We start from the raw sequence: 25,654 nt of genomic DNA on the forward strand, positions 1-25,654 counted from the left end.
CGGAGACTCGGGGACCGCTTTGCAGAACACCTACGCTCGGTTCGCAACAAACAACTGCACCTCCCAGTCGCGAACCATTTCAACTCCCCCTCCCATTCCTCAGACGACATGTCCATCCTGGGCCTCCTGCAGTGCCACAACGATGCCACCCGAAGGTTGCAGGAACAGCAACTCATATTCCGCTTGGGAACCCTGCAGCCCAATGGTATCAATGTGGATTTCACAAGTTTCAAAATCTCCCCTCCCCCTACCGCATCCCAAAACCAGTCCAGCTCGTCCCTGCCTCCCTAACCTGTTCTTCCTCCCACCTATCCCCTCCTCCCACCTCAAGCCGCACCTCCATCTCCTACCGACCAACCTCATCCCGCCCCCTTGACCTGTCCGTCCTCCCTGGACTGACCTATCCCCTTCCTAACTCCCTACCTACACTCACCTTTACTGGCTCCATCCCCGCCTCTTCGACCTGTTTGTTTCCTCTCCACCTATCCTCTCCTCTATCCCTCTTCTATCCGCCTCCCACTCTCTCCCTATTTATTTCAAAACCCCCTTCCCCTCCCCCTTTTCTGATGAAGGGTCTCGGCCCGAAACGTCAGCCTCTCTGCTCCTATGATGCTGTTTGGCCTGCTGTGTTCATCCAGCCCTGCACCTTGTTGCCTGTATATGATGTTCCCCTGCTGGACAATGACAGGATGCAGGTCTACGATGAGCAATGAGAACAGAATAGAGCTGACTTAAACGATGCTCTGTCCGAATGTAGTGATGGACAGGTCAAGTGTGTGGCCTGTGGTTAAACAGCAACGGGGGTGAGAGAATGGGGTTCTATGTGCAAGGGAATGTCAGCCATGCTGATATGTACTGTGAATCACGTCACTTCATGACTGTGTCTTGACATTGCCAGTGAGGGGCAGACTTGGATTGCCAACTCTTGGCCAAGAAGCACAGCGGCCTTTTAAGGATGCCTTGGGCACAAGGGGTGGCCAGTTTCTAAGCAGATATCTTCTGAGTGGAAAATTGTTCTGGGAATCGTGCCTGGTAATCTGGGGCAAGCATTGGATGCGAGGGAGGGCATAGGGTCAGGCTAAACAGATAAGTGATGAAGCATGTTTGGTAAGATATGGCGAACTAGAGAGAGAAAGTGGAGCAAGCTCACTAAGCCTTGTGGCAGAAATCTTCCAAAAAAAATGTGATGCAACTTTGCCAAAAAAGTGCAAGATTAACCCCAATGAGCCTGCAAGTAGCAAGAACAGCTGCCTTCTTCTTTGTGTCCAGTTGTTAAAATTTTTCATCTGACTTTCAATAGGAGTTGTTCTGGGCCCCCTATTCCCATAGCAACCAGATCGCATGGGCCAGTCACGAGGCTAAGTTAAGTACACCTTCACATTATTTCCCCACTCCAGGTCATTCTGATTTGCCTTGAATTGAAAGAGAGAGGGTTGAAGCATATTTAAAAGTCTAGTGTTTGTAAGACCCTGGTGTTCCATGGCATTTTTACCCTGAGTGACCAGCAATACTCTGTTGAGCCGGGGTCTATGACATCATACCCAGCCGAAACAAAATGTCATGAAGCACATGTGCAGACAAGATTCAAGTAAAGTAAATAAATCCAACTGAACTGTGCCATTTAAAACTACAGGTCTCGCTGAGTGATTCTTGTGATGACTTTCTACCTCCTCCGCAAATGTTGGTGGCCTGATTGCTAGTGTATTTTGTGCCTGTGCCTGATTTTTATTTTTATATCAACCATGTATCTAGAGCAGCTGAGTCACATGGATAAAAAGCAACCCAGCGATACAACTCTCTGTTCTATTAATTTTGTTCTGCTTGTGTTGTTGGGTATTCCCCCAGCCTCATGAAACCTTTTTCCAGGAAACTATCTGGAGGTTTCCCCGTCATGATAAATCCGCACAGCATCTTTACACATGGACGCTGTGTCCCAAGGTCAATGTGGAGTCAGTTATCATATTCCCGAAAGAAACACAGGTGTACTTTGGGCTGTTATCTCTCTATGGGCCATATGGAATTACCTTTAGAGGTGTTTTCTGCTCCAAGGTGGGCTGCAGTAATCAAATAGCACTGAATGGTGAGCTGGATTCCTCCTTACCAACTTTCATAACCTTTAATGGTAATTCACACAGCATCAGGGGAAAAAAAATTGGCGTTGCTTGACAGTGACATTCATTTTTATATTTGTATCCTGGGTGGCTCCAGTCTTGGAATTTGGCAGTCAGGGTAACCTTGAACTGTGTTTCTAGCCAACTCTTTTCTACTTATCTGTTGCCACCTTCACATGCTGCATTTTCTCAGTTCTGCTATACACTTCCCCTGCTTCTTCCTGTTATGAGGTCTCCTTATCTCTACTCTGAATCCCCCAGAGTGATCATTCCTGGGCTGTTACTTGCTGCAGGTGAATTCTGTCATGTCCTACGATATCATAGAACCCCTACAGTGTGGAAGCAGGCCCATCAGCCCATCAAGTCTATACCCACCCTCTGAAGAGCATCCCACCCAGACTCACCTCCCTACCCTCTCCCTGTACTCCTGCATTTCCCATGGCTAATCCACCTAGCTTGCATATCCCCTGGACACTATGGGTAATTTAGCATTGTCAATCCACCTAACCTGCAAATCTTTGGACTGTGGGTGGAAACCCACGCAGATACAGGGAGAATGTGCAAACTCCACACAGACAGTCACTCGAGGCTGGAATCAAACCCAGGTCCTTGGTGCTGTGAAGCAGCATTGCTAACCACTGAGCCACTGTGCTGCCCTAATGAGATGGAAGACTCTGCATCTTCATACTAAAAATCTTGCTCTTCATCAGGAAAACAATAGGAAGAAGCTGAGTTCCTCTAGTTGGTAGAGTAATCAGTGGGTAATCAGTGGGTTAAGATTTAAGCTAAGAATTAAAGGCAGATGCAAGTTTTATTTTAAACAGGAATGCACTGTTCAAAAGAGCGGTGGAAGCATTTAAAAAAAATAACTTCTGAAGGGAATTGGATATAGGAAAGAAAATAAAAGTCAGGACTATGGAAAAAGAGCAGGGCAGAGGGCCTAACCGGATGGTAGCTCAGGGATAATGGGCTGAATGGCTAACTTCTATGCTATATGATTCTATACTTCATGCTATTTACAGTATAGTTCTTGCAACACATTTAACAATTCAACACATGTCAGGCTATGATGTCAGAAATTGCACTGGTTTTCTGCATGCAACTGAGTCGGGGCACACAGATGATGCCTGGAAGTTAAAGCCTTTTGGCTGTCCTGCTGCAGGTCAGGTAGTTTTTTTATGCTGTTAAAATCAGGAGTTTCATCTATTTGTCATTCCTCTGTCCTTCTGTTTGAACGTGAGCCTCATTCAGCCTCATTCCCTGTCTCTGTTTATCTTTCTCTGTCATTTTCAAATTACCTCTTTCTCACTTGTCTTTATGCCTTGCACCACTGTTGGGCCAATAGGAAAAACATGTTCTGGAAGCTTTGCTTGTCTTTGTTACAGTTAGGGTATCTCAAATGATAATCTCTTTCCACAGTGTCAGGGCCTCTTTGTTGTTTTCTGGTTGTGGTCCGTAGACATTAAGGAGTCTGTTGACACAGCTAAATCTTATTTACTTCCCCTGACTGCCTTACTTCCATTTCTTGGTTCCCTCTCAATCACAATTTACTTCTCAGTTGAACTTTATAAAACACTCAAGGTAAGTTGTAAACTTTTCATACCTAAAGTTCTCAAATAATAATCCTATTCCTGTATTGAAATGAAAATAAATTGTAGTTAATCTTGTACAAACATGATTTTCCAGCTTTGTTAGGCCTGGGATTAGTTTTCTAAATGAAGACAATGTGTTTATATATCATTGTTACAGCTGGTTAATGAAATATAAAGCAACAGTCTCTTGTGTAGAGATAGTAGGAACTGCAGATGCTGGAGAATCTGAGATAACAAGGTGTAGAGCTGGATGAACACAGCAGGCCAAGCAGCATCAGAGAAGGGTCTAGGCCCGAAACGTCAGCTTTCCTGCTCCTCTGATGCTGCTTGGCCTGCTGTGTTCATCCAGCTCTACACCTTGTTATCTCAGTCTCTTGTGTATGTTGTTTAAGAGCCTTGTCTGCAGATTCCCTTGCTCCAAGCCTGTCATGTCTCTGTGTCCTGTCAATTGTTTCAGCAATACCACACACAGCACCATCCTTGACCTGTTTTGATTTGGGTTTGAAAATAAACATTTCTTATCCCTCACTTTGCAAATGTACAAACTAATAGAATCTGTAACGTCCATTCTATAAGATTTAATCCAGTTAGAATGGTGAATTTATTACAAGCCCAACAACAGAAAAACAGGAACCACATATCAAATGAAGTGATGTTATTTGATGGTAATAACAGACTAAGAAGCATTGTGCTACAGATCAGATTACATTGCTGAAATATCATTTTGGGCTGTCTATTTCCACAAATGTGATGACAGCTTAAATTCTACCAGGACTTTTATAGAGCAACTCCAGATTCAATTTGAGAAAACATGTGTGTGTTTCCAAAGACACTCACCAGACAACCTCACGGTGATGACAGTGATGTAAGCTCAACTTTCACATCAAATCCGAACACTGGTAAAAATTGCCTTTTCTCGATATTGTTCACAATTCTTTTCTCACCCTTATAAGCAGAAATATGCCAGGCTCTGACTGAATATAGGAATTTACATGTATATTGAACAGTTTGTTATATGCACAGCGATGTTGTGCCTGCTTCATTTGATCGAGTCGACTTGTTAGATAAGTGTTGTATCTAATTTGCCTTGTATGTCTGCAGTGCTGTGATATGTTTTATCAAAGTATGTTGATATTATTGCTACATATGAAAGGTCCTTTTGCTCTCCTTTCTGCTCAGTGGTAAATGTACCAACAGTTTAGATGCTAAGCCAATGCAGAGCCAGAATAGTCCCATGGTTCCATTCCTATACAGGGCCAAGATTGATGATCTCATCTGGGCAGAAACTGGAATTTTTACAACTTGTTTCAGTCTCCATGGGCTGAAGACGGCAGAATCAACTGTGGTCTGAGTATCAGTTATAACAGAAAGCATCTGATTGCTGGGTAAATGCTAAGACTCAATTGCAAAAAGTGGTCACTTCAGCAGAGTTATGGAGCGCTGATAGCACCAGTAAAATTCCACCATGACTCACTACTTTCAGGCAAAGAGGGAAGAGGTCTACAGAGGGAAAGATATGAATAATACCTGCACATGTTGCAGGGATCAGAGCCGATTAGTTTTGCTGGTTTCCAATAAAGAATGATGGATGATAAGAATGATGTATTTTGTACTGTGTGTTTTTAAGCACTTTATGTGGCAATGATGCTTCTTTTGCAAAGAGCTGTTTTAACATTTATTTGCAGGGAGGGAGAAGAGTGATGCATCATTTTTGTCACATCTTTGACATCACAAGTCAAGATATGTTTCAATGTGGTTGTATATTTGAATTGATTTATTTATTGTCATGAGTATTTATTACAAATCTGTGAAAAGTGTTGTTTTGTGTTGCCACTCTCCTGCACCGTCTTAAAACACAGAAAATAAACAAACCAAAACACCAAATATGAAGCCAGAAAAATAAAACAATAAAGTTCACCTTAAAGCTTTATCTGAAGAAAGTTAGGTGGTCTTTAGAACAGCTCCCTCTTCTAGCTCAGCCATGGGCAACACCCTTGATGCCTCCAATCCCTGCTGCTAAACTGAAGACACTGCTGCAACCACGCTTCACCACACCGCCACAAATGGAACACAGAGTTACCGGCCTCTAATGCAATCTCACCTGCGCCAGCACGGCCACCATCATGAGTTCATGCTAGGCTGAACTCACCAATGCTGCCAGTGCCATAGGGTCCTGCACTGGCAACAAACTTGCTGCTGTCGCCACCTCTGCCATCAGCCATGGACCTGGAACCTCGGCTCAGCCTGTGATTCTGGACCACGGGATGCAGCCTGGTACCAGCTAGAGCCTTGGTTTGTGATTTGCATCCTCATGAACCAGCAACTGCTTTGACTCTTTTCAGCCAGAGAACTGCATTTATTCACTGGTGACGGAGTCTGGGACCTCCTACTCTTGGAATCCTTGCTGTCACTTGCAAAAGGGAAAATGCTAAACTTCGCAGTCACACCTGGGATGTTTTTGTGGCCTTGGCAGTGGAGATAATGGGAGCAGTGGCATGCATGCTTCCAACTTCATCCTTCCTCTGACTGTCTCCAGTTAGGACTGGAGCACCCTTTTCATCAACCACTCTGATGACGGGGGGAGCCAGCTTGATCTCCACCTCATTGTGCTGCTGGATGTCCCCCAGGCTCATCCAAGGAAGATGGCCAAGGAGAGGGCTCTCTCTTGCTTGCAAGGTCCTGGGAGGAATGGGATAGGTGTGTCAATTCTGGCAATAAACCAGGGTGGTTTTCAGGCAGGATCCTTATTGTAGATGTCACTGCCATTGACGCAGAGCGATGACCTGGAAAGTGCGCTTTTCTTTGGTGCAAGCCCTTTGATGTGGGGTACATTCGCCTGGCCAACCTCATCTCTAAGAGCCCTGTTGTGCGTCATTTTCTTAGATAAGGATGGATTGTCATTTGTCTCACTAAGCCAAGGATGGAATGCAGATGGAGTGGTTTGGGGGGACATTACCATCACAGCCCTGGTGCCGCTGCTTATGCTTTCCAGGCACTTCACACTTTGCTGGGAGCTGATGGATTTTATCAGTGATGACAAATGCTGTTTGGATTTTGAGAAGAAACCTTTCTTGGGCCTCTTCTCCAGCATCTCCCTCTCATCAAACTCCTTGTCACTGAAGATCTGCTCGGCACAATGTCTGATACAGACTCAACCATCAGAGGCAAAAAAAAGAAATTGCTGGAATAGCTCAGCAGGTCTGATGGCATCTGTGAAGAAAATTCAGAGTTAACGTTTTTGGGTCTGGTGACCCTTCCTCAGAACTGATGGTAGCTAGGAAAATGTCATGTAGGATAGAGCCCAAAGAGAGAGAAGAACAGTTGGACAGACAAAGGAGTTGATAATGATCTACCTAGGAGGGTAAATAGCTGTTAATGAGGACTGTTAGTGAGCAACAATACTGTAGTGTGTAATGGCAGGCTATGTGATAACAAAGCCTGGTGTTTGGGGTACGGGGGCTAGGACATGGGAGAATTCAGGCCCTAAAATGATTGAACTTGATATTGAATCCAGAGGGCTGCAGTGTCCCCAAGCGGAAAATGAGATGTTGTTCTTCCAGCTTGAACACTGCAGCAAGCCAGAGACAGAGATGCTGACCAGGGAACAGGGAACATTTAACTCTCAAGCTTCTGGCTCTGGGCACTGTTACCTGGACATGGCTGAGTGACCAGAGCTGGTTCTGTAAGGCCAGGCTGCTGGTCATCACACCACACACACCCTCAATCAGTACCCCCAGACCCTCAGGCCAAGTGTCTCTGACCCTGTCTCTTCCTCCCTCAGCCTTAATTGCTTGTTTGCACCAATCTGAAAGAAAAGTATTCATTGGCTGGCCTGCAGGAAGGAATAAATGCAAGGTAAATTAAGATGAACAAATAGTAGTTAAAAGGAAAATCTAGAGGAATATTTTGTGTTTCATACATTTTGAGCATTGCTATGTAGTCATGTAAATACGTGTTACTGGTTAGCCATCCTGGGGGTAGCACAATGGCTCAGTGGTTAGCACTGTTGCCTCACAGCACCAGGGACCCAGGTTCAATCCCAGCCTCAGGTGACTGTCTGTGTGTAGTTTGCACATTCTCCCCATGTCTGCATGGGTTTCCTTTGGGTGCTCCAGTTTCCTCCCACAGTCCAAAGATATATCAGTTCTGAGGAAGGGTCACCAGACCCAAAACATTAACTCTGTTTTCTCCTTCACAGATGCTGCCAGACCTGCTGAGCTTTTCCAACAACTTTGCTTTTGTGCCAGAGATATGCAGGTTAGGTGGATTGGTCATGCTAAATTGCCTGTAGTGTTCAGGGATGTGTAGATTAGGTGGGTTATAGGGGTATGGGTCTGGGTGGGATGTTCCAAGGGTCAGTGTGGACTTGTTGGGTCAAAGGGCCTGTTTCCACACTGTAGGGATTCTATGATTCTATGAAACCTATAACTGTCAACCAAGTCTCTCCACCCCTTCAGCACAGTGTGTGGAGTCCACATATATGGCTACATAAAAATATGTCTAATTACTGTTTACTAAACTTACAGGTATCTCTTTTAGGAGCCTCAGACAAATTTTGGTAATCATAAATTATAATCAGAACTATATGCTAAAGCCAGCTTTTTAAAGAGCTGCATTTTATTAGCAGAGCACTTATTGAGTGCCTATTTCCACCCTTTCACTAAAATAGTACCCATTGAATTATGAGTTCTGATCAAAAAGAAGAACTTAAGAGAGGATAGTGCTAATAATTATTGAAGATTCTATTCCCCCTTAATGTAACTTGAAGAGCATTTTGTTCAAATGTATCACTAGAATGATTACTGTCATGTGGATATTGAGATTTATTTACTACTACGGTAGCCTTGTTACTTTATTAGCACTCTGTTGATGGTAGACTGGAACTTTTTTTTTGCTAAGGAACAGTTTGTTCTTGCCATTGAACAATTCAGTCCTAATAAACTTGTACTTAAATAAGCAGTTGGCAATATGAATAATTGCAGTGTTCTTAATGTTAGCTTTTGAACCTCTGCCAGTGAGCTAGTTTTATTTTAACCATTTCCGTTCAATTTGAGGAAGGAAACCCAACTGCTCTCATTAAAAAAGAGGAAGCCAACTCCTTCAATCGGGGTGACCCTTTGGCACCAATTTGCTCATATGTAGTGCTGTTGCCAGCTGGTCAATCCAGACCAGAAGATGATTTGGCTACACACCATTGGGCTAATACAGGCTTCAGTAAGAGATACTGGCAGCCCAGCCTGTAACTCAGTAAACATACATTGTTCAAGTAATTCTGACAAGGATGAAGATTTTCTATTGAAGACTGTCAATTTTTTGATTTGGATCAAAACTGATCTAAACATTGCACTCTCTGCTTTACTTCAAAATTCATTACTACAGTAAAATTGGTACAAGTCAGGCCACTTTAACATTAGTTTGACTTAAATGTGGCCATCCCTTTTAAAAAAAAGTGAAATTAAGCATCATCAGAGCTTGCAGATTCTATCTCTGATGTGGAGACTCCATTTTGCTTGGCTGACTTGAGTTTGTGCCAAAGCATTGACAGCTGGAATAATGATCATTCACTTAAAGGCAGATTGTAATTTCTGCCTTGCCATCATTCTAATATTGGCTACACATCTAATGCTTTAATGATCTGTTGCTGTCCAGACTTGAAAATTATCTCATGTTCCACACCCTGCCAGATGAATTATGATGTGTCAGCCTTCCTGAAAGTCTAATATAGAACCAGCTTTCCAATGGCCTGTTGTTGGAATGCATGCTGTTGCTAAACAAGGCTATTATGAGGAAATGTTCCACATTTTAATAGGTTATTGGTGGGTGCAGAACCTACACTGTGAAGTCTTCCATTTTGTATCCTGGAGCATTTGAAATACAGGTTTGGAATTGTCTTCACATTGAGGATACCCTCCCTCGTGTTGTGTGGCATTACACCGTTCTAAATGGGATGGATTTAGAACAGATTTAGCAACTCATTACTCATGCATCCATAAGGCACTGTGGGCCATCAGCAGCATCTGAATTGTTTTCAATCACATCTGTAATGTCATGGCCCAGCATAACCCCCATTCTACCATTACCATGACATTGGGGAATCAGTCTGGTTCAATGAAGGAAGCAGAAGGGCATGCAAGGGCAGCACCAGGCATATCTTAAAAAAAAAGATGAAGCTACAAGATATGATTATTTGCATGCCAAGCAGTGAAAACAGCATTTGATAGACAGAGGTAATAGATTGGATCTAAGCTCTGCAGATTTGCATATCCAGTTATGAATGATATTGTACAATTAAATAACCCCTGGAAGCTGCACAAATGTCCCCATCCTCAATGCTGAAGGAATCCGGTACATCAGTGCAAACACAAGTCTGAAACATTTGCAACAATCTTCAGCCAGAAGTGCCAAGTGGATGATCCATCGCTGCCTCCTCCTGAGATTTCCAGCATCACAGATCACAGCCTTCTGCCAATTTGATTCACTCAATATGATATGTGAGCATCTGAAAGCTCTGGGTCCCACAAAGTCTATGGACCCTGATAACATTCTGCAATAATACTGAAGATGAGCTCCAGAATTAAACAGAATTAAAGCCAAGCTGCTTTATATAAATAAAATGCTGGCATTCACCCAACAATGTGGAAAATAGCCTATGTATGTGCTGTCTACAAGAAGTGGGACAAATCCAATCCGACTAAATGTTGGCTTATCAGTCTACTTTCAATCCTCAGCAAAGTAATGGAAGAGGTCAACAACAGTGCTGACAAGTGCTATTTGACCAGCAATAACCTGTAAAATAGTGCTTGATTTAGAATCTGCCTACATCTTTCAGCTTCTAACCTCATTACTTTAGTATTGCCTTAGTCCAAACATGGACAAAAAAGCTGATCTCCACAGAAGAAGTAAGAGTGACTGCTTTTGTCATCAAGGCAACATTTGACAAAGTATGCATATGGAACCCTAACAAAACTGAGGTCAATAAGAATTAAGGGAAAAACTCTATACTAGTTGGAGTCATACTCATTACAAAGGAAGATGGTGTGATTGTTAGAGGTTAATCACCTCAGTCCCAGAGTCATTACTGCAAGAGCTCCTCAGAATTGTGACCTCAGCCCAAACATTTTCAGCTACTTCATCAATGACCTCCCCTCCATTATAAGGTCAGAAGTGGAGATGGTAACTGTGTGTACCATCTACGAGATGCACTGCAGCAACCCACCAAGGCTTCTACCACCTGGAAGGGCAAAAGCAGTATATCCATGGAAACACTACCTTCTGCAAGTTCCCCTTCAAGTCAAAACCATTCTAAGTTGGAACTATATCACACAGTTCCTTCACAGTTGCTGTGTCAACATCCTGGGTCCTCCTTCTTGACAGCACTGTGACTGCAGTAGTTCACAAAGGCTGCTCATCACCACCTTCTGCAAGGGAATTAGAGATGAACAATTAATGCCCACATCCCATGAACAAATTAAAAAGGGCATGACCTCATCACAGGAAGGCAAAATCAATTGCAACAGTGTTATATGTGCCAGGATTTTCTCAGATTCCCCTCTTTTTCCACCAATTCTAGATGCAGAACAGGAAAATAACACAAAGGGAACCTGGTTGCTGTTCATATTAAAGACACTTTCACTTTATTGCAGTAAAGATTTACTTAGTAATTATGATGGTTACAGTGTGAAGACAACGAACCTGAGATTGTCTTAGTCACACATCTCAGGTGCACTGTTGGATATTTATATTATGGAATTTTTTCTCAAAAGATCCCAACTTTTTAAAGATGATTTGTGAATCATTTTATGTATATTCTGCATTATATGCTTTGAGTTATCTGATTTCAGATTATTCCATGAAGCTTAAGTTAAAACCTTGCATGAGACGTTACCTTATTGTCCAGCCCTGTAGCATCAGTCTCCTGACATTAATCATCTTCTGTCTAAGAATAATTGGGCTCATGCTTTTTGTGTTTTACATATCTTTATTTCAATGTGTAATGTAGGTGACCTTAATTATCTACAATGGTTACGAAGGAGAGCAGTCTTCCCTACAGTGGATAATCAAAATCCCAAAATATTTAGAAGTGTGGAAAAAAATTGACAAAACTACCTCACTCCTCATACTGTTTGACTCTCTCATGTCATTGTATCAGTAGCGATTCATATCATAATGATTATCAGCTATTAGCACCCCTATTAAAACTTTTAACATTAATCAATAAAATATTCTTTTCTTCTTTCCTGAAAAATGACACAGTCTGTCATTTGTGGTTGTAGACAGCATTTTAATACTTAGTCTTATTGATCATATTCCTTCATTTGTGAATCTAAGTGTGAATGATAATGCATTGGTGAGTACTTTGCTATCTAATTTGTTATCTAACGGGTACTGATTCTCCATTTGAACAAAAAGTTGATTAGTATTACCAGTGCTCAGAACTGGTTGACAAATTGTGCACATAGCTCATTAGGAATGCAGAATTTATTTTAAAATGACCCATGCTTTCTTAATGCAGTTGAAATACCTGAGCCCCAATCATTCCTCACCCACGACAAGGAAATGACTAATAGTGCTTTGTTCCCAAAAGGGATCAGCCACCTGAAGATTGATCTTAAGTGAAGAAATTTGTAGTTTCAAAGCTTCAATGTCTTTATTGCAGGATCTTGTAAAATTTGCACGCACATTTCTTCTCTTGAGAACACAATGACTCAAATGGTGATGTGATTATTTCCCATCCTGCGTAGAGTAATTTTATAATTGTTAATTCTGCATTCTACAAGGCATTAATCTGGCAGGACAGCAATAGCTTTTTGTTGTCAGGCTGGTTGTAAAATTCTTTCAAACCAGTGTTTAGAAAATAAAATTTCACATTGCAGCTGCAATCACCATCATTCAGACATTCAATCACCGTAGAAACATAATCCTTTGCTACAAGTCAGATTTCACCATAACTCCAATACCATAACAATATAAGTTGATGATTGACAATTTTGTTTCTCATTTCATTGGCTCTCTGAGTTGATCTGAGGTCTGACCAGGATGTTAGCATAAACAGTCTTGGTTTCACAGTATTTCTACTAGACAATGGGTCAGAAATATGGCATACTTGAGTGGATTAAACTGTGCAGTTGAAGGAAATTTGGGAAACTCCTCACTAAATTTCTCATGTGTATCTTGTAATTTACTAACCTTCTTTACTGTGTCATCTCTCTGTATATTTGTCTAATTTGTCAGTTTTTTATAGATTGTCAGCAGTCTGCTGCCTCCATATCGCCACACTACTCACAACTAGAGAGAGGATGTGACTCAGAGACTGAAAGGTAAAACATTAGTTGCCTATGAACCAGCCCAAAGCATGCATTACCCATGAAATGCACATCATCAGTGCCCCATCTTATTTTTGCTGCATTGTGACGATCTGTTTTCTCCTCTCCTCACTGCATGTTGGGATTCACTCCTGAAAGTGGTTCATTACTCAGAGTCATAGTGTAGCTTCAGATCCTCACACTCCTGACGCAATGTTTTTATCATAGTGGCTGAAATAATGTATTTATTGTCTGTTTTGATTTGTGCATTCTCAGAGTGTACTCTTGGACCATGTCTACCAAGCAGGGTCTGTGCATATACCTGTCTGTTTACATCTTTTATCAAAAAAAATAATGTGACGAAGTGTTATATTAGGTTTTATGTTGTGACAATGAATATCTGGTTTCATTGCCAAAGTTACTGTTTACATAAACATTGAAATGTGTCATGCAATGCGGTATTGGACAGCTGAGAATCACCACATTCTGACTTACTTAACATGTTAGTAAAATTATACTGAGAATAAAGTATCTATTCCATGCCATTCCTATCATTAACAACCTTTGTATCATTGCCCCATCCTTTGTCATGTTTACTGATTGGCAGTTAACATGTTTCTTTAGCAAATTAAGTAGGAAAAATGGGCTTTATTTTTCTTTAATAAAGGCAAGATCCATCTAGCATGTGTATTTTTATTTTAGTGTACTAGCAGATTGTTCATGGTAAGTCAGATGTAACAGGAATGTTTATTCTATTTAATTTATAATATATCATCATTGAGTTACAGTGGTTGAATGGATCAGGTTGTGTTTTATTTCATGTTCTCATGAGATCTGTAGGGCAGTTTTAGCCATCAGACGTAGTAACCTTATTTCATTTTGATTAAAAAAAACCTTGAAAATCTGCAGAGATAGTAGGAACTGCCGATGCTGGAGAATCTGAGATAACAAGGTGTAGAGCTGGATGAACACAGCAGGCCAAGCTGCATCAGAGGAGCATTTCGGGTCAAAAAACATTTTTTTCTGAAGAAGGGTCCAGACTCGAAACGTCAGCTTTCCTGCTCCTCTGATGCTGCTTGGCCTGCTGTGTTCATCCAGCTCCACATCTGTTATCTCTTGAAAATCTGCAGCCTTGTTTGATTTTTATTTTTTAACCTTTCAATGTCTAAAATATGTATCAAGATGATAGAAAGATGTACTAGTTAAGAGGTAGGCATTTAGTACAATAGTTGGGGAAGTCATATTTCGAGTAGCACTGGAGGAGTCTGGGGGTGTAATGACTGAGGCAGATGTTTCCGCTTAGATTGGGTTTTTGGGAGTTTTTGGTAGTCTTGAAGTTGTTCAAGCATGTGAAGATTAGGAAAGATGTGATTTAGCAGGGCTGCGGAAGTAGCTCTAGGGCTATGTAACTCAGTGGTTGGTGTTTCAGGAATTTGTACTACATAGCCACTGGAAATGAGATGGATAAGGCTATTCCTCTGTTTGCCTAAATGAGAGTGAAAGAATCAAGTGTCAACCTGTTGCTATACATCCTCAGAGAATGGTCTGAGAGCTTACATGTAAGTTAACAATTGGTAGTAGAGAACTTTCATACTGTTGAGAAAAGAGACAGATCGTTGAGTCTAGGCCCGAAACGTCAGCCTTCCTGCTCCTCTGATGCTGCTTGGCCTGCTGTGTTCATCCAGCTCTACACCTTGTTATCTCAGATTCTCCAGCATCTGCAGTTCCTACTATCTCAGATTGTTGAACCTTTTCATTTTATGCTAATTAGGACAAATGCAAGAATGCCAAATTTCAAAGCGAGCAACAATTTATACTGCATAAGAAAAGGATGCTGATTGGTTGGCAAGTTCACTCTGATTAGCCAAGACATTGCCATGGCAAATGCACCAGGGAACTATTGTCTGCCATGCATTTGTTTAATTCAAAAAGATGCAATGTTTAAACATTTTCCTTATGGAGGACAGTTCCCCGTGCATTAATATATGTAAATGAACACAATTTCTTGTTTAACGCACTCTTGGAAAAATTCAATGGTTAATTTAACTTGTTAGCTTAACTGTGAGTAAAATTACGTTGTTGATATTCTGAATTTGGCCTAAATTGTACTTCTCTATAGCGATATAAAAACTCTCTTGTAGTACAGAACTTGAGTATTTCTGAAAAAAGAGACATCCTGTAAAAGCTTTTTGTCTTGCACTCATCAGGACAGATGCAAGAAAGCCAAATTTCTAGAGCAGGAACAAATTTTTCTGCAAAAACAAAGGGTCCTGATTGTTTGGCAAATTGCCATTCATTGGTCAGCACACAGGGGAACCCTTATCCCAGATGTAGCTTTTCATTCTGGTTTGAGTTTGTATAACACTTCAGTGCGTATGGCCAGTTTAGAGGTGCTAGATCTATTCTTTTATCTATCCCACTATCACCATGCTAGTGCCACATGCCACAAAAGAGAAGATTTAAAATGCGAAGATACAGCTTGGTGTTTGCAAGAATTGCGAGGTGGAAACTCCTTCCAACACTGACATAGAGAGACAATTGCAGCAGGTAGATTAATGAGAAGTAGATTGAGTGAGTAGGTTGTTCATTTTGGTTCTCTGATCACCTCCCACAAGCCCTTACCCTTCTGACTTTGAATGTCCTGGAATTTGACAGCACTGAAGGATCGTCCTGGAATTTGGATGTCCTTGAATTCTAGGCCTGTGCAGAACTGTATTCCTGACAATTTGGGTCAGATCCTGGGGTTTAGCAACACTGTTTGGACAAGAGAAATGCCCTGGGTTTTTGGGAGTGCTATTGTTTAGCAGAGCTGGTAGCTTCCTTGGACATGCCTGTAATGAGCAGTGAAAACAATTGCCATGATATGGCATTACATGGGGTTCAGCAACACCAAATAACAGAAATTGGCAGGCCTTGGAAGAAGGTTCTCACAAAGATTCTGTGATTTTTGAATCTATAGTGATGCCACATAAGGTTATCTTGGTACAGGTGCAAAATCTGAAAATTTAGGCTAATGGATTAAATTGGTATACCCCTTGTAGACAGGAAGTACACACATTTAAATGATTTTTAATAAGGAATAGATGGACAAATGTAAATAAGAGTAGCAATGTTTTCACCCAAAAAAGAAATGTGTCCTGATCTTTTGATGAATATTATAGAGTAGTAACTACTATGGAAAATTGCCTTATTGTTCTTGTGTGGAAGGATGTAATCTTGAGTATAATTCCTGAAGAGTTGAGTGAATTGTACAAACTGGGCCATGTTTTATAGTTGGAATACAGTGAGCAAATTAAATACATAGCCTCTGCTTTTCTGGTATTTTTGAGAAAAAAGTGTTAATTTTGGGTTCTAACTTTAACCATAATTTCAAATGGTCATTAGAAATCTTTGTGAATAGAAGCCCTATTACATCCCTTCAGTTTCACAGATCAATGTTGTTTTTGTTTATAGAGGCCAAGTAAGTGAACTAACCTCTCATTTTTATATTTTAATCACATTCAATCATATTTTAATGACTTAAAAAGTGTCATCTTCAGTCCTCCAACTCAGATGTTGCAGTCATAGGTGCATGGCTTCTATAGGCTCAGCTCTTGTTATTCATTGGTCTGAATACAAGTCCCATACTGCTGTATTTGAAGCATTACAAAAATTGAGGCTTAACACTATTTTAGGCATCCATGTGTAATCCATGCCCACAATCCCAAAAATGTTCATTGAAAAATAATACTGAGGTTGGTATCTAAGGCAAATGATAAAGCAGCAGAACAGTTGCTTCCCTCCAAGGAAGGAAAAAAAGGCAATCCTTCAGTCAGCCGTCACGCATGTCCTGGCTTAACTTTTCAAGTTGTCATTGTCTGCAAGCTGAAATCTCTCTGTTGTATTGTTTGGTCTTAGTTTCTGTAGGAAGTTTCAGCTGCAGAGAATGGGGAGGGAAAAGAAAATGATGGTTTCAGCAGAGGTAAGCAAGTATAAAAGTAATAATTTGAGACAAAGTACGAGCTTCGGAATTTGGTAAGTGAGGTAATTTGGCGACATGAGAGAGGAACTGTTGTTGTGAATTTTTACAAAAAAAGCTAGCGAAACAAAAGAAGAAGCCAAAGACCAGCAATAGGATACAAAAGCTGAAGCCAGAAACATTAATCAGATGAACAAGTAGATGAGTGATTGATGAAATTTAATTTTTTTTTCTATCTCTTTAAATGGAAACATTAGTTTAATCTGGTACAGGGAGCCATAATTATTACATTAAATTTAAAGCTTAATTAGTTAAACTTCTTGATGCAACTCCAGATAATTATTGCTATTTCTAAACCTAATTTGTGAAATAATAGTCGGAAAAGTTGCAGAACCGGGTGATGTATATTAACAGTAATATATGGGAGCCGGTGGACACCTGTGTGATGCAGAGCAACAACATGTACAGGAAATGTTAGCATCATAAGGAATTTGAGCTCCAAATTGATGAGCTGGATTTGGAGCCTCAGACACTGATGCAGTTAGGATGGTAAAAGTTATCTGGTAAAAAATTATTCGAGGAGGTATCACACTTAATTAGGTACTTCAGATTTGGACACAGTCAAGAACAGGAGAATGTGACTGTGAATGAGGCTAGTATTGGGACCAGAGGTTGCAAGAAAGGACACTTAATCTTTGCAACTGTCCAATTGATTTTTATGGTTGAAAGCAGGGACTACAGACTGGATAAGCAAACTGAACAGGATGTGTGGTGTAGAGGCCATTTAGGTGAGGGAGCTGAGGCAAATGTTGTTGTAATAGGGGACAGTACAGTTATGGGAATAAGTACTGTCTCTACAGCCAAGAGCATGAGTGCTGAAGGTTGCCCGGTGCCAAGGTTACAGGTTTTCTTTGGGATGGAGAGCAACTTGGAGAGAAGGATCCAGTTGTCATGGTCCACATGGGTAACAATGACACAAGTAGAAAGAGGTTCTGCTAGGGAGTATGAACAGTGAGGGCATTCATACCAAAATGATAAATTTAAACCAAAATAGAAATAAATAAGTATAATTTAATGGCCATTACAGATACTTTGGTTGCAAGTTGAACAAGGCTGGAAACTGATCATTGAAGGGTATTTGACATTTTGGAAGGACAGGAGGAAAGGAACAAAATGGGTTGCCTGCTTTAATAAATGATGAAATCAGTACAATTGTTGGAAATTATGTTGGATCAGATCGAGATGTAGAATCATTCTGAATGGAGATAAGATAAAGCAAAGGAAATGAGTAACTGGTAAGAGTAGTTTATAGGCCCCTTAATGATAGTTATGCAGTAGTTAATAAATGAAAAAGTAAGATGTGAGAGAAACAATGGAAAACATTTAAGGAGATTTTTATAACTTTCAAAAAATATATGTTCCATTAAAGAAAAAAAACTTTACCAGATGGATGGAGTTTGTGGTTAACAGAAGCTAAGGAAGGTATCACATTGAAAGAAAAGGCGCACAATACTTCAAAGAATAGCGCTAGGCCAGATGATTTGAGAAAATTTAGAAACTAGCAAAGAATGATTTTAAAAAAGGGAAGAAATTGGAGCATGAAAGAAGAATTAGCAAAAAATATAAAATAGCCAGTAAAATGATTCATAAGTATATGGAAAGGAAAAGAATAGCTACACTAAGCAATGGTCCTTTAGAGAGTGGGACCGGCAAATTAATAAAAGGAAGACATGGCAGAGATTTTTAACAAGAATGTTGCATTCATCTTCACAATAGAAGACGCAAATAGCATTGCAAGGATAGTATAAAATAAAATGGCAAAGAGAAGGAAGAACTTAAAACAATCACAAACACTAGAAAAAAATGTAGGTTGTAATTGCCCAAAAATCCCCAGATTCAGAGCATGAACTGGGAATTTACTTGTGCTGTTGTTGGTTTGGAAGTGGTCTAAAATACCTGATACCTTGCTTGGGTTTGAAGATGCATGCTTGTTCCATATATATCCGTAAATAATAGTTTATGTAAAGTGCTTAAAGATTAGAAATCAGTTCTATCCTTCACCACATAGCTTTCTGAAATGGAACATTATCTTTGTTGTTATTTTGACGGCACATTCTGTCCCAATGTCATTGTAAATTCCATAATGTGCAACTTCCATATCTCAGACTGAAACTGCATGCATCGACTTACAATTTTCACTGTTCATTTTAACAACTGATCATTTATGCTTTGATTTATTTTACAGTCGTTTTTAACTGAATTATAAACTTTAATTACTAACCATTTAATTTACATATAAAATATCATAAACTTAAAACGTTTGTTTCTTCTCTGCATGCAGCAAAAGTGTCATTCTAAAAAGTGTCTAAACTTTATATGTTTTACTACAAATTGTAAGTACTAAAGATGGAAGGATATGAGGAAGGGCAGATTGAAATTTGTTGGAGTTGTACTATCAGCAAGTACTTGGTTACATGCCAAAATCAAATCCAACTTCATGTACTTTTTTTTGAAGATACCCATGAATAATTACTCAGCAGTAACCAGTTGATACTTTCGTAATCATAGTAAACTCAGGTGATTCATAACTATTATCTAAATCCCATAACCAAATAATTGATATCGCACTGGTTTGAAAATACTATGTAACAGTAGTTATGAGCCTTTATTCATTCTATTGTTAGCAATGGTAGTCATCAGTGAAAATATGTTGATGAGTTGGGATATTCAGTTTGAAATATTAACAACTGTGAAAATGTTAATGCATGTACATGAAGAAGTAAATGTGCAATAAATTGACTTCCACATGGCTCAGTTGATCAACAATGTGATGAACTGAGCCATATGAACTAGGAAGGCCAGAGGTTCAAACTGCATCCTTAGGTAAGTTAGCAAACCTGTGCCAACATGGCCGCTATGATTAGTTTGAATTCTTCAGGACTATCAAGGCAGCATTATTCTGGTCTTTCTGCTCCTGTTTGCTGTCCAGTGACACCTGCTAGGAATTGGATTGTGGAAGAAGACAGGGTTTATCTTGGTTATGATGCACCTTATGTTGTAATAGCTTGCCAGCATTCAATACCTTGGCTCATTTATGAAGAAGAATCACTGCCTTACATACTGAAGGATGGCCACTCATGATCCTTGAAACTGGGGTCAGGAATGGATCACTGGAATTTCATTTTAACCTTACCCACCTGGTGGAAACTGATGGGACCATGTCAAGTACCCATTCTTACACTCTGCTTGATTTTTGTTTCCGCTAATGGCATCATGTAAACCAGAGAACCAATCTTGTCAGTTTCTTGCCAGATGGATTAGGTTAAAAATATGACAAATGTCTTGATGAGAAGAAGGGAGAAAAACATTGAAACATGAAAATAATTTACTGTTGATTAAGAAGCTCAGTATTTATTATGTTTGGATTGTTTATTTTCTACAGTGCCACTTTTCTTTCTTGGTACATATATTTCTTACTGCTTCTTTTTGAATTTGCAGTCCTAATATAGCTCTCCAGGAAGAGCACTCACATTCCAGATCAAAATGTGTTCCTCTCAGATGTCTTTCTAAGCCTCCTCCCCATTCCTAGTCATGCCACAGGATGTCATCCTCTGGAGAATGAATCAGGATGCCTCTGGTACTAATGCATTACTGGGAAAGTCCTGAGTTTTCTACTCTGTTGCTTCATTGCTGAGCCCGATTCCTCTGGATAGTGGGAGCAATGGAGATAATATTGAGAAACAAGACACATGAAGCACAGAGAATCACCTGTTTGAAAGACTTCTTTTGCTGCTTATTTTCCCCTTCTACAGTCTATTACTTTGGAGTCTGAAAACTAACCAACTTCTGTGAAACAGGATAGCTTGCAGTTGCTTGGTTTTGCCTCTGAAACATAAGTGGGAGAGTGAGAAAAGGGGACAGAAAAATGGACTAATGGAATTAATCTACATCTGATCAACATCAGTCACTGACCATCCGTGATCAGCCACAGTAATTGATTTCAATGTGTGTTTCAGCAAGTTTGGTAGCATGAGGTGATGCATTTATTTTGAAAGTTTAAGTCCAAACCAATGCTTCAATATATGGTGCACTTATATGTTTGATTTTTTTAAAATTTATTGGATGATCTTTCTGAGGACAATAATTTATTATTTGAAAATGTTATGATTGTTTAAAAAAAATGGATCTTGGCACAATTAGCATTTTTAGGCCACAGTGCTACTATGGCCGGAATGTGCCACTGTAATCGCGCAGTGGTGATGTTGACAATTGTGAACTGAGTGTTAGTCACTCTTAACTATTTCCGGTCCTGCTAGAGGTGTGTCTCTGCATTTTTATTTGTTAATGTGTTCCTGCATTTAACTTGGTAATGGATGCCATTTTGATTTGTACCTTTTTCATAAAATAGAGTAATAGAGTATTTAATGTTGGGGGCTGGTGCTAAATGGAACTGAAAATTGCTTGATATGCCACATTTTTTAAGACCATTACTATCATTGTTATTATCGTAAGACCTTTAAGCTTCTGGGTCACAGTATCATTAAATTGGTGCTTTTGTTGTGCAAAAATCAAGACAGTATAATTTCCATAATATTTACAGAATACTGGTCTACAAGGACGACAATGATTAAATCGGCTACAAGCAGTTTTCTGAATCAAATGCAAGGGCTTGGAACATCTACCTTTTGAGTATGAAGTCTTGATTGTATTATAAATTTTACATCTTGGTGAATCCATCCAAGAGTCCCTTTAGTATATGGAGTCACTGCTTCAGAAAAATTAAAGCCAATCCTTGAAGTAAATGGAAGCTAGCCATGGAAAGAAAGTGTGGTGAGTCTCTTCCCATGCTATTCAAGCAGACTATAGTGGATCAACATTAATAAGAGACTGCAGGGGTGTCAGTATGAATCAGAGAACAGATGTTAGGGGCATTTATGGTAATGTATGTACAGAGAAATAATGATGGGAACACATGGATTTATGTTCACCTTTGCCCATTATTCTTGTTATATCAATTCTCTTTCCATTTAGTGGAAGAAACCAAATGTTTCCATTGTCAGAGGTTTTGACTTTCTTGTTATTACAAAGATGACAACAAAATCTGTCAATCACTTTGCTGCCAGCTTTGTGTCTGACAGAGTTTTCATTATTTGTATGCTTCATGCCCAATTATACTGCAGTATTGTAATTAATTGATATCTTTTATTTCTATAAATTGGCACTATTTTGTCATTCCCTATTTCTGTCAACACAATTCTGGGAACATCAGAGAAGTATGTGTAGGTGGTTTAGTGGTATTATCGCTAGACTATTAATCCAGAGACCCAGGTAATATTCTGGGGATCTGGGTTCAAACCCCACCATGGCAGATGGTGGAATTTGAATTCAATAAACATCTGGAATTAAGAGTCTAATGACAACCATGAAACCCATCTGGTTCACTAATGCCCTTTAGGGAAGGACATCTGCACCTTTACTTGGACTGGCCTACATGGAGTCCAGATCCACAGGCACTCTTAACTGCCCTCTGGGCAATTAGGTGGGTACTAAATGCTGATCTAGCCAGCGATGTTCACATCCCATGAATGAATTTTAAAAAATCACTGTGTATAGTGCATACACAATACAAAAGATCCTTTGTGCTGCGTGACCTTATGTTTGTCATGAAAGAGACTTCATGCCATCAGTTTGTTTTGATGAAGGGTTGTTCTCAGCTCAGCTAATCATAAGGCAATGGAATACATAATATCCATCTGTTTGAAGAATAACAGTAAAACAGAGGGCTATGTACTGTATCGAAGTGCGTGTGTCATTCAGTATTAAGTTATTGCACTGAAAATTTAACATGAGTTTTCTGGTAATACTTTTTCGAGAAAGTATTGATAGCTTTTTATAGCATAAACTGTAACATATTGCTTTCTGTGATTAAAGCATCAAACCTATGAAGAAAATAATGTTTCTCAAATATGTAAAAGCTGTCATGAACTAAGGTAGTAAAACTGCTTTGATCAATTGTGGTGTCCAGTTGGAAAGTCAGCTCCAGTCTGCTCTCCACTTTTGGGTCAAAGGCCTGGAACTGCCTCCCCATCAGCACTGTGGGTGTACCTACACCACATGGAAGCAACTTCCTACCACCTTCTTGAGGGCAATTGGGATGGACAATAACTGCTAGCTTTGCCAATGATACCCAAAAAAGACTACTATTCATTGCCATCAGGCACAAAGATATTGTGTTGTCACTCTGTCAGGCCATGATTTTAAGCAGGTTTTGACTGAAATAGTTATACTAAGTTTTATGCAGTCCTGAGACAGTTAAAATGAGATCAACCTTAGAATCGCTTGAGCAATAAATTGATGACTGTTCTGTTGCTCTGACAAGAGAAAATTTCTGTCCTCTTCAGAGTCGTAATTTTGACAAGAACGCATGCTCTGTTACCTTCAGTTTTTCAAGTTTTGCCTTTTTAAAAAGATGGTAATTTCTGCTGACAGAGTGCACCTATTTGTATCGTATAGTAAAACACAAAAAACATTAATACGAAGGTTGTCACTACAGTTGTGCTTTCCTTGCCCTCAAGTTGTAGTATGTTACTATTATAATTGACCACAATTTTAAATACCATTTGGGGTACTTTGCAGTTTCTTTTCTCGCCCATGGATGAAAGCAAATATGAAAATATGTCTATTGTAGTTGATTCTCAGTCAAAGTTAAAACATTGCTGTGAGGATATCCTTAGTTGGACTGGGCAACCACTGATTGAATTTGACCAAAGTTCAAAATCTACGCACAATAAGTTATGTTACTGTGTATGTAAAGAGCAAACTGGTTACAACTAAAGTTAAAACTGTTTGCAATGTCTATTTTTATATTTAAGTTCCATTAAGATATGTTAAGAAATATATGTTTTCCATGATGTCCAGCTGGAATGTTAAATATGTATTATATGTGGCTTAGAAGCTGGACACCACAAAGTATCAAATTGGGTTAAACAACCAATCTGACAATGTTAAAAATGATTAGTGCAATATTAATGTTCTGTCACTTGATGTCACCAGCATATTAGAGAAAACTTTAAGGTTCATTTTCCTGTCTGGTAACATTAGTCACAGAGGAAAATGTATTTCTTTGTCATACGTAAAAAGCACACGAAAAGGCATTAAAGGCAAAACATCATTTCTGCATCAGTTTCTTTTCACTTTGACTGAATCCAACATATATTTGAAATACTGAATTTGAAATCTGAGGGACAAAGGACTTCAAAATCCTAGAGATAACAATGGCCACTCAAATATTCTTCCAAAATATTTCATTGTACGATTAAATTTTAGGAATTACTGGGATCTTTGAATTAAATAAATGTGAGTTTTAATTATATTCTGATCCAAAACTAAATTAGAATCTTTATTTGGTCATCCCTTCTCATCATTTTCTATCCCATATTTATTTGAGCAGCTAGCTCAAGAGCTCTAATTGAAAGTACATACTTACTGAGAGTGGATTAAAAGCAACTGCATACATTTAGCTTCTTTCTGTGCCTCCCCAACCCCCCTCCCCCCCCACACACAATTTCTTATCTAATAGAACAGCTTGGGTTTAAAATATCAATGCTGTTGACATTATAACCTTTATAATACCATTATATTTATATCTAAGTTCTCAGGGTTGGCAAGGCCATACACACAAGGCAAATATATTTCTCAATTTTCCACTGGACAAGGTGATCATGTTCTAGAACAAAGAAAAATCAACTACTCTAGAACTATTACTTCAACATTTTTACCACATTTTAAATACGTTGTTTAATGGTGAACTCCCATCCAGTCCTGATTTAGGACATTATGCTGTTTCTGTTATTTTAGCTTGTGCCTTGTAGATTTATGCTCTGTCTCAACAAGCACACATGATGTTCTTCCGAACCCCAAGACTAAACCTAAGCCTTGTCTAACTCTTTCTCATGTGGTTGTTTAAAAACAAACTCTCTGTTCACTTTCAGTGGCAAGTTTGTGTATACAAGTGTTCTTTCTCCTACATAACGATATGATATTAATGCTACGCTTTTCTAGATAGTTGTGCCCTTGCTTGCTGTTGCTTTAGGATTACCTGTCAAGTCCCAGTATATAAAACACAGCCAGTGGATTATATAATGTATGCATTGCAGCCTTATGAAAACAGCATCATAAACACCAACAGCTATGTCACACACCAAAACTGGTGATTTAAAATAATTTCATCCTACATTTTGGCTTGTTGACTGTGGAGCATACTACCATGATGCAATTTGTGCAATTTTGCATTGCTAAAGTCTTTTCTTAAATCTGAGCATTATTTAAAATATGTAAGCTTCCAATTTGAATGTTATCATTGAGTTACCAGATATTTCTATAAATATCTAAATCTTGCCATCTCATTCAAGATGACTTAATCTTTTATGTTTAATTCATGAGAATGCAACTTTGTTTAGGAGCAAGAAATGACAATTCCACCAAAATAAGCTTTTTTGTAGATCAATGTGACATAGCTTTTCCACATCATAATTTCATCTCTCTGGAACCATAACTCCAGTAAAATTGTATGGCTTTACTTTACATAGTAAAGATTATATTTGTTTCTTGGCCTTAGAATCCCATGGTTTTCATTTTCCGTCAGATCAAGAGAAGCCAATCACTTTTAAAAATATTTCTGTCACTGTTAGT

At 39.4% G+C, this 25,654-nt stretch overlaps 1 protein-coding gene across 2 annotated transcripts in view; it reads left to right on the plus strand.

Annotated features, from left to right (window-relative positions):
* Positions 1-22,204, plus strand: part of bicd1a (bicaudal D homolog 1a) — a 246,893-nt gene extending 224,689 nt beyond the window's left edge. For both annotated transcript variants that reach the window (XM_020530076.2, XM_048607627.1), the window contains 2 exons: positions 12,935-13,020; positions 20,462-22,204. In XM_020530076.2, the coding sequence (XP_020385665.2) occupies positions 12,935-13,020; positions 20,462-20,552 (177 nt within the window). In that variant the 3' untranslated portion in view covers positions 20,553-22,204. The remainder of the gene's footprint in view (positions 1-12,934; positions 13,021-20,461) is intronic.
* The last annotated feature ends 3,450 nt before the right edge of the window (positions 22,205-25,654 follow it).

This window comes from Rhincodon typus, chromosome 18, assembly GCF_021869965.1.
Source record: "Rhincodon typus isolate 14 chromosome 18, sRhiTyp1.1, whole genome shotgun sequence".
Classification (NCBI taxonomy): Eukaryota; Metazoa; Chordata; class Chondrichthyes; order Orectolobiformes; family Rhincodontidae; genus Rhincodon; species Rhincodon typus.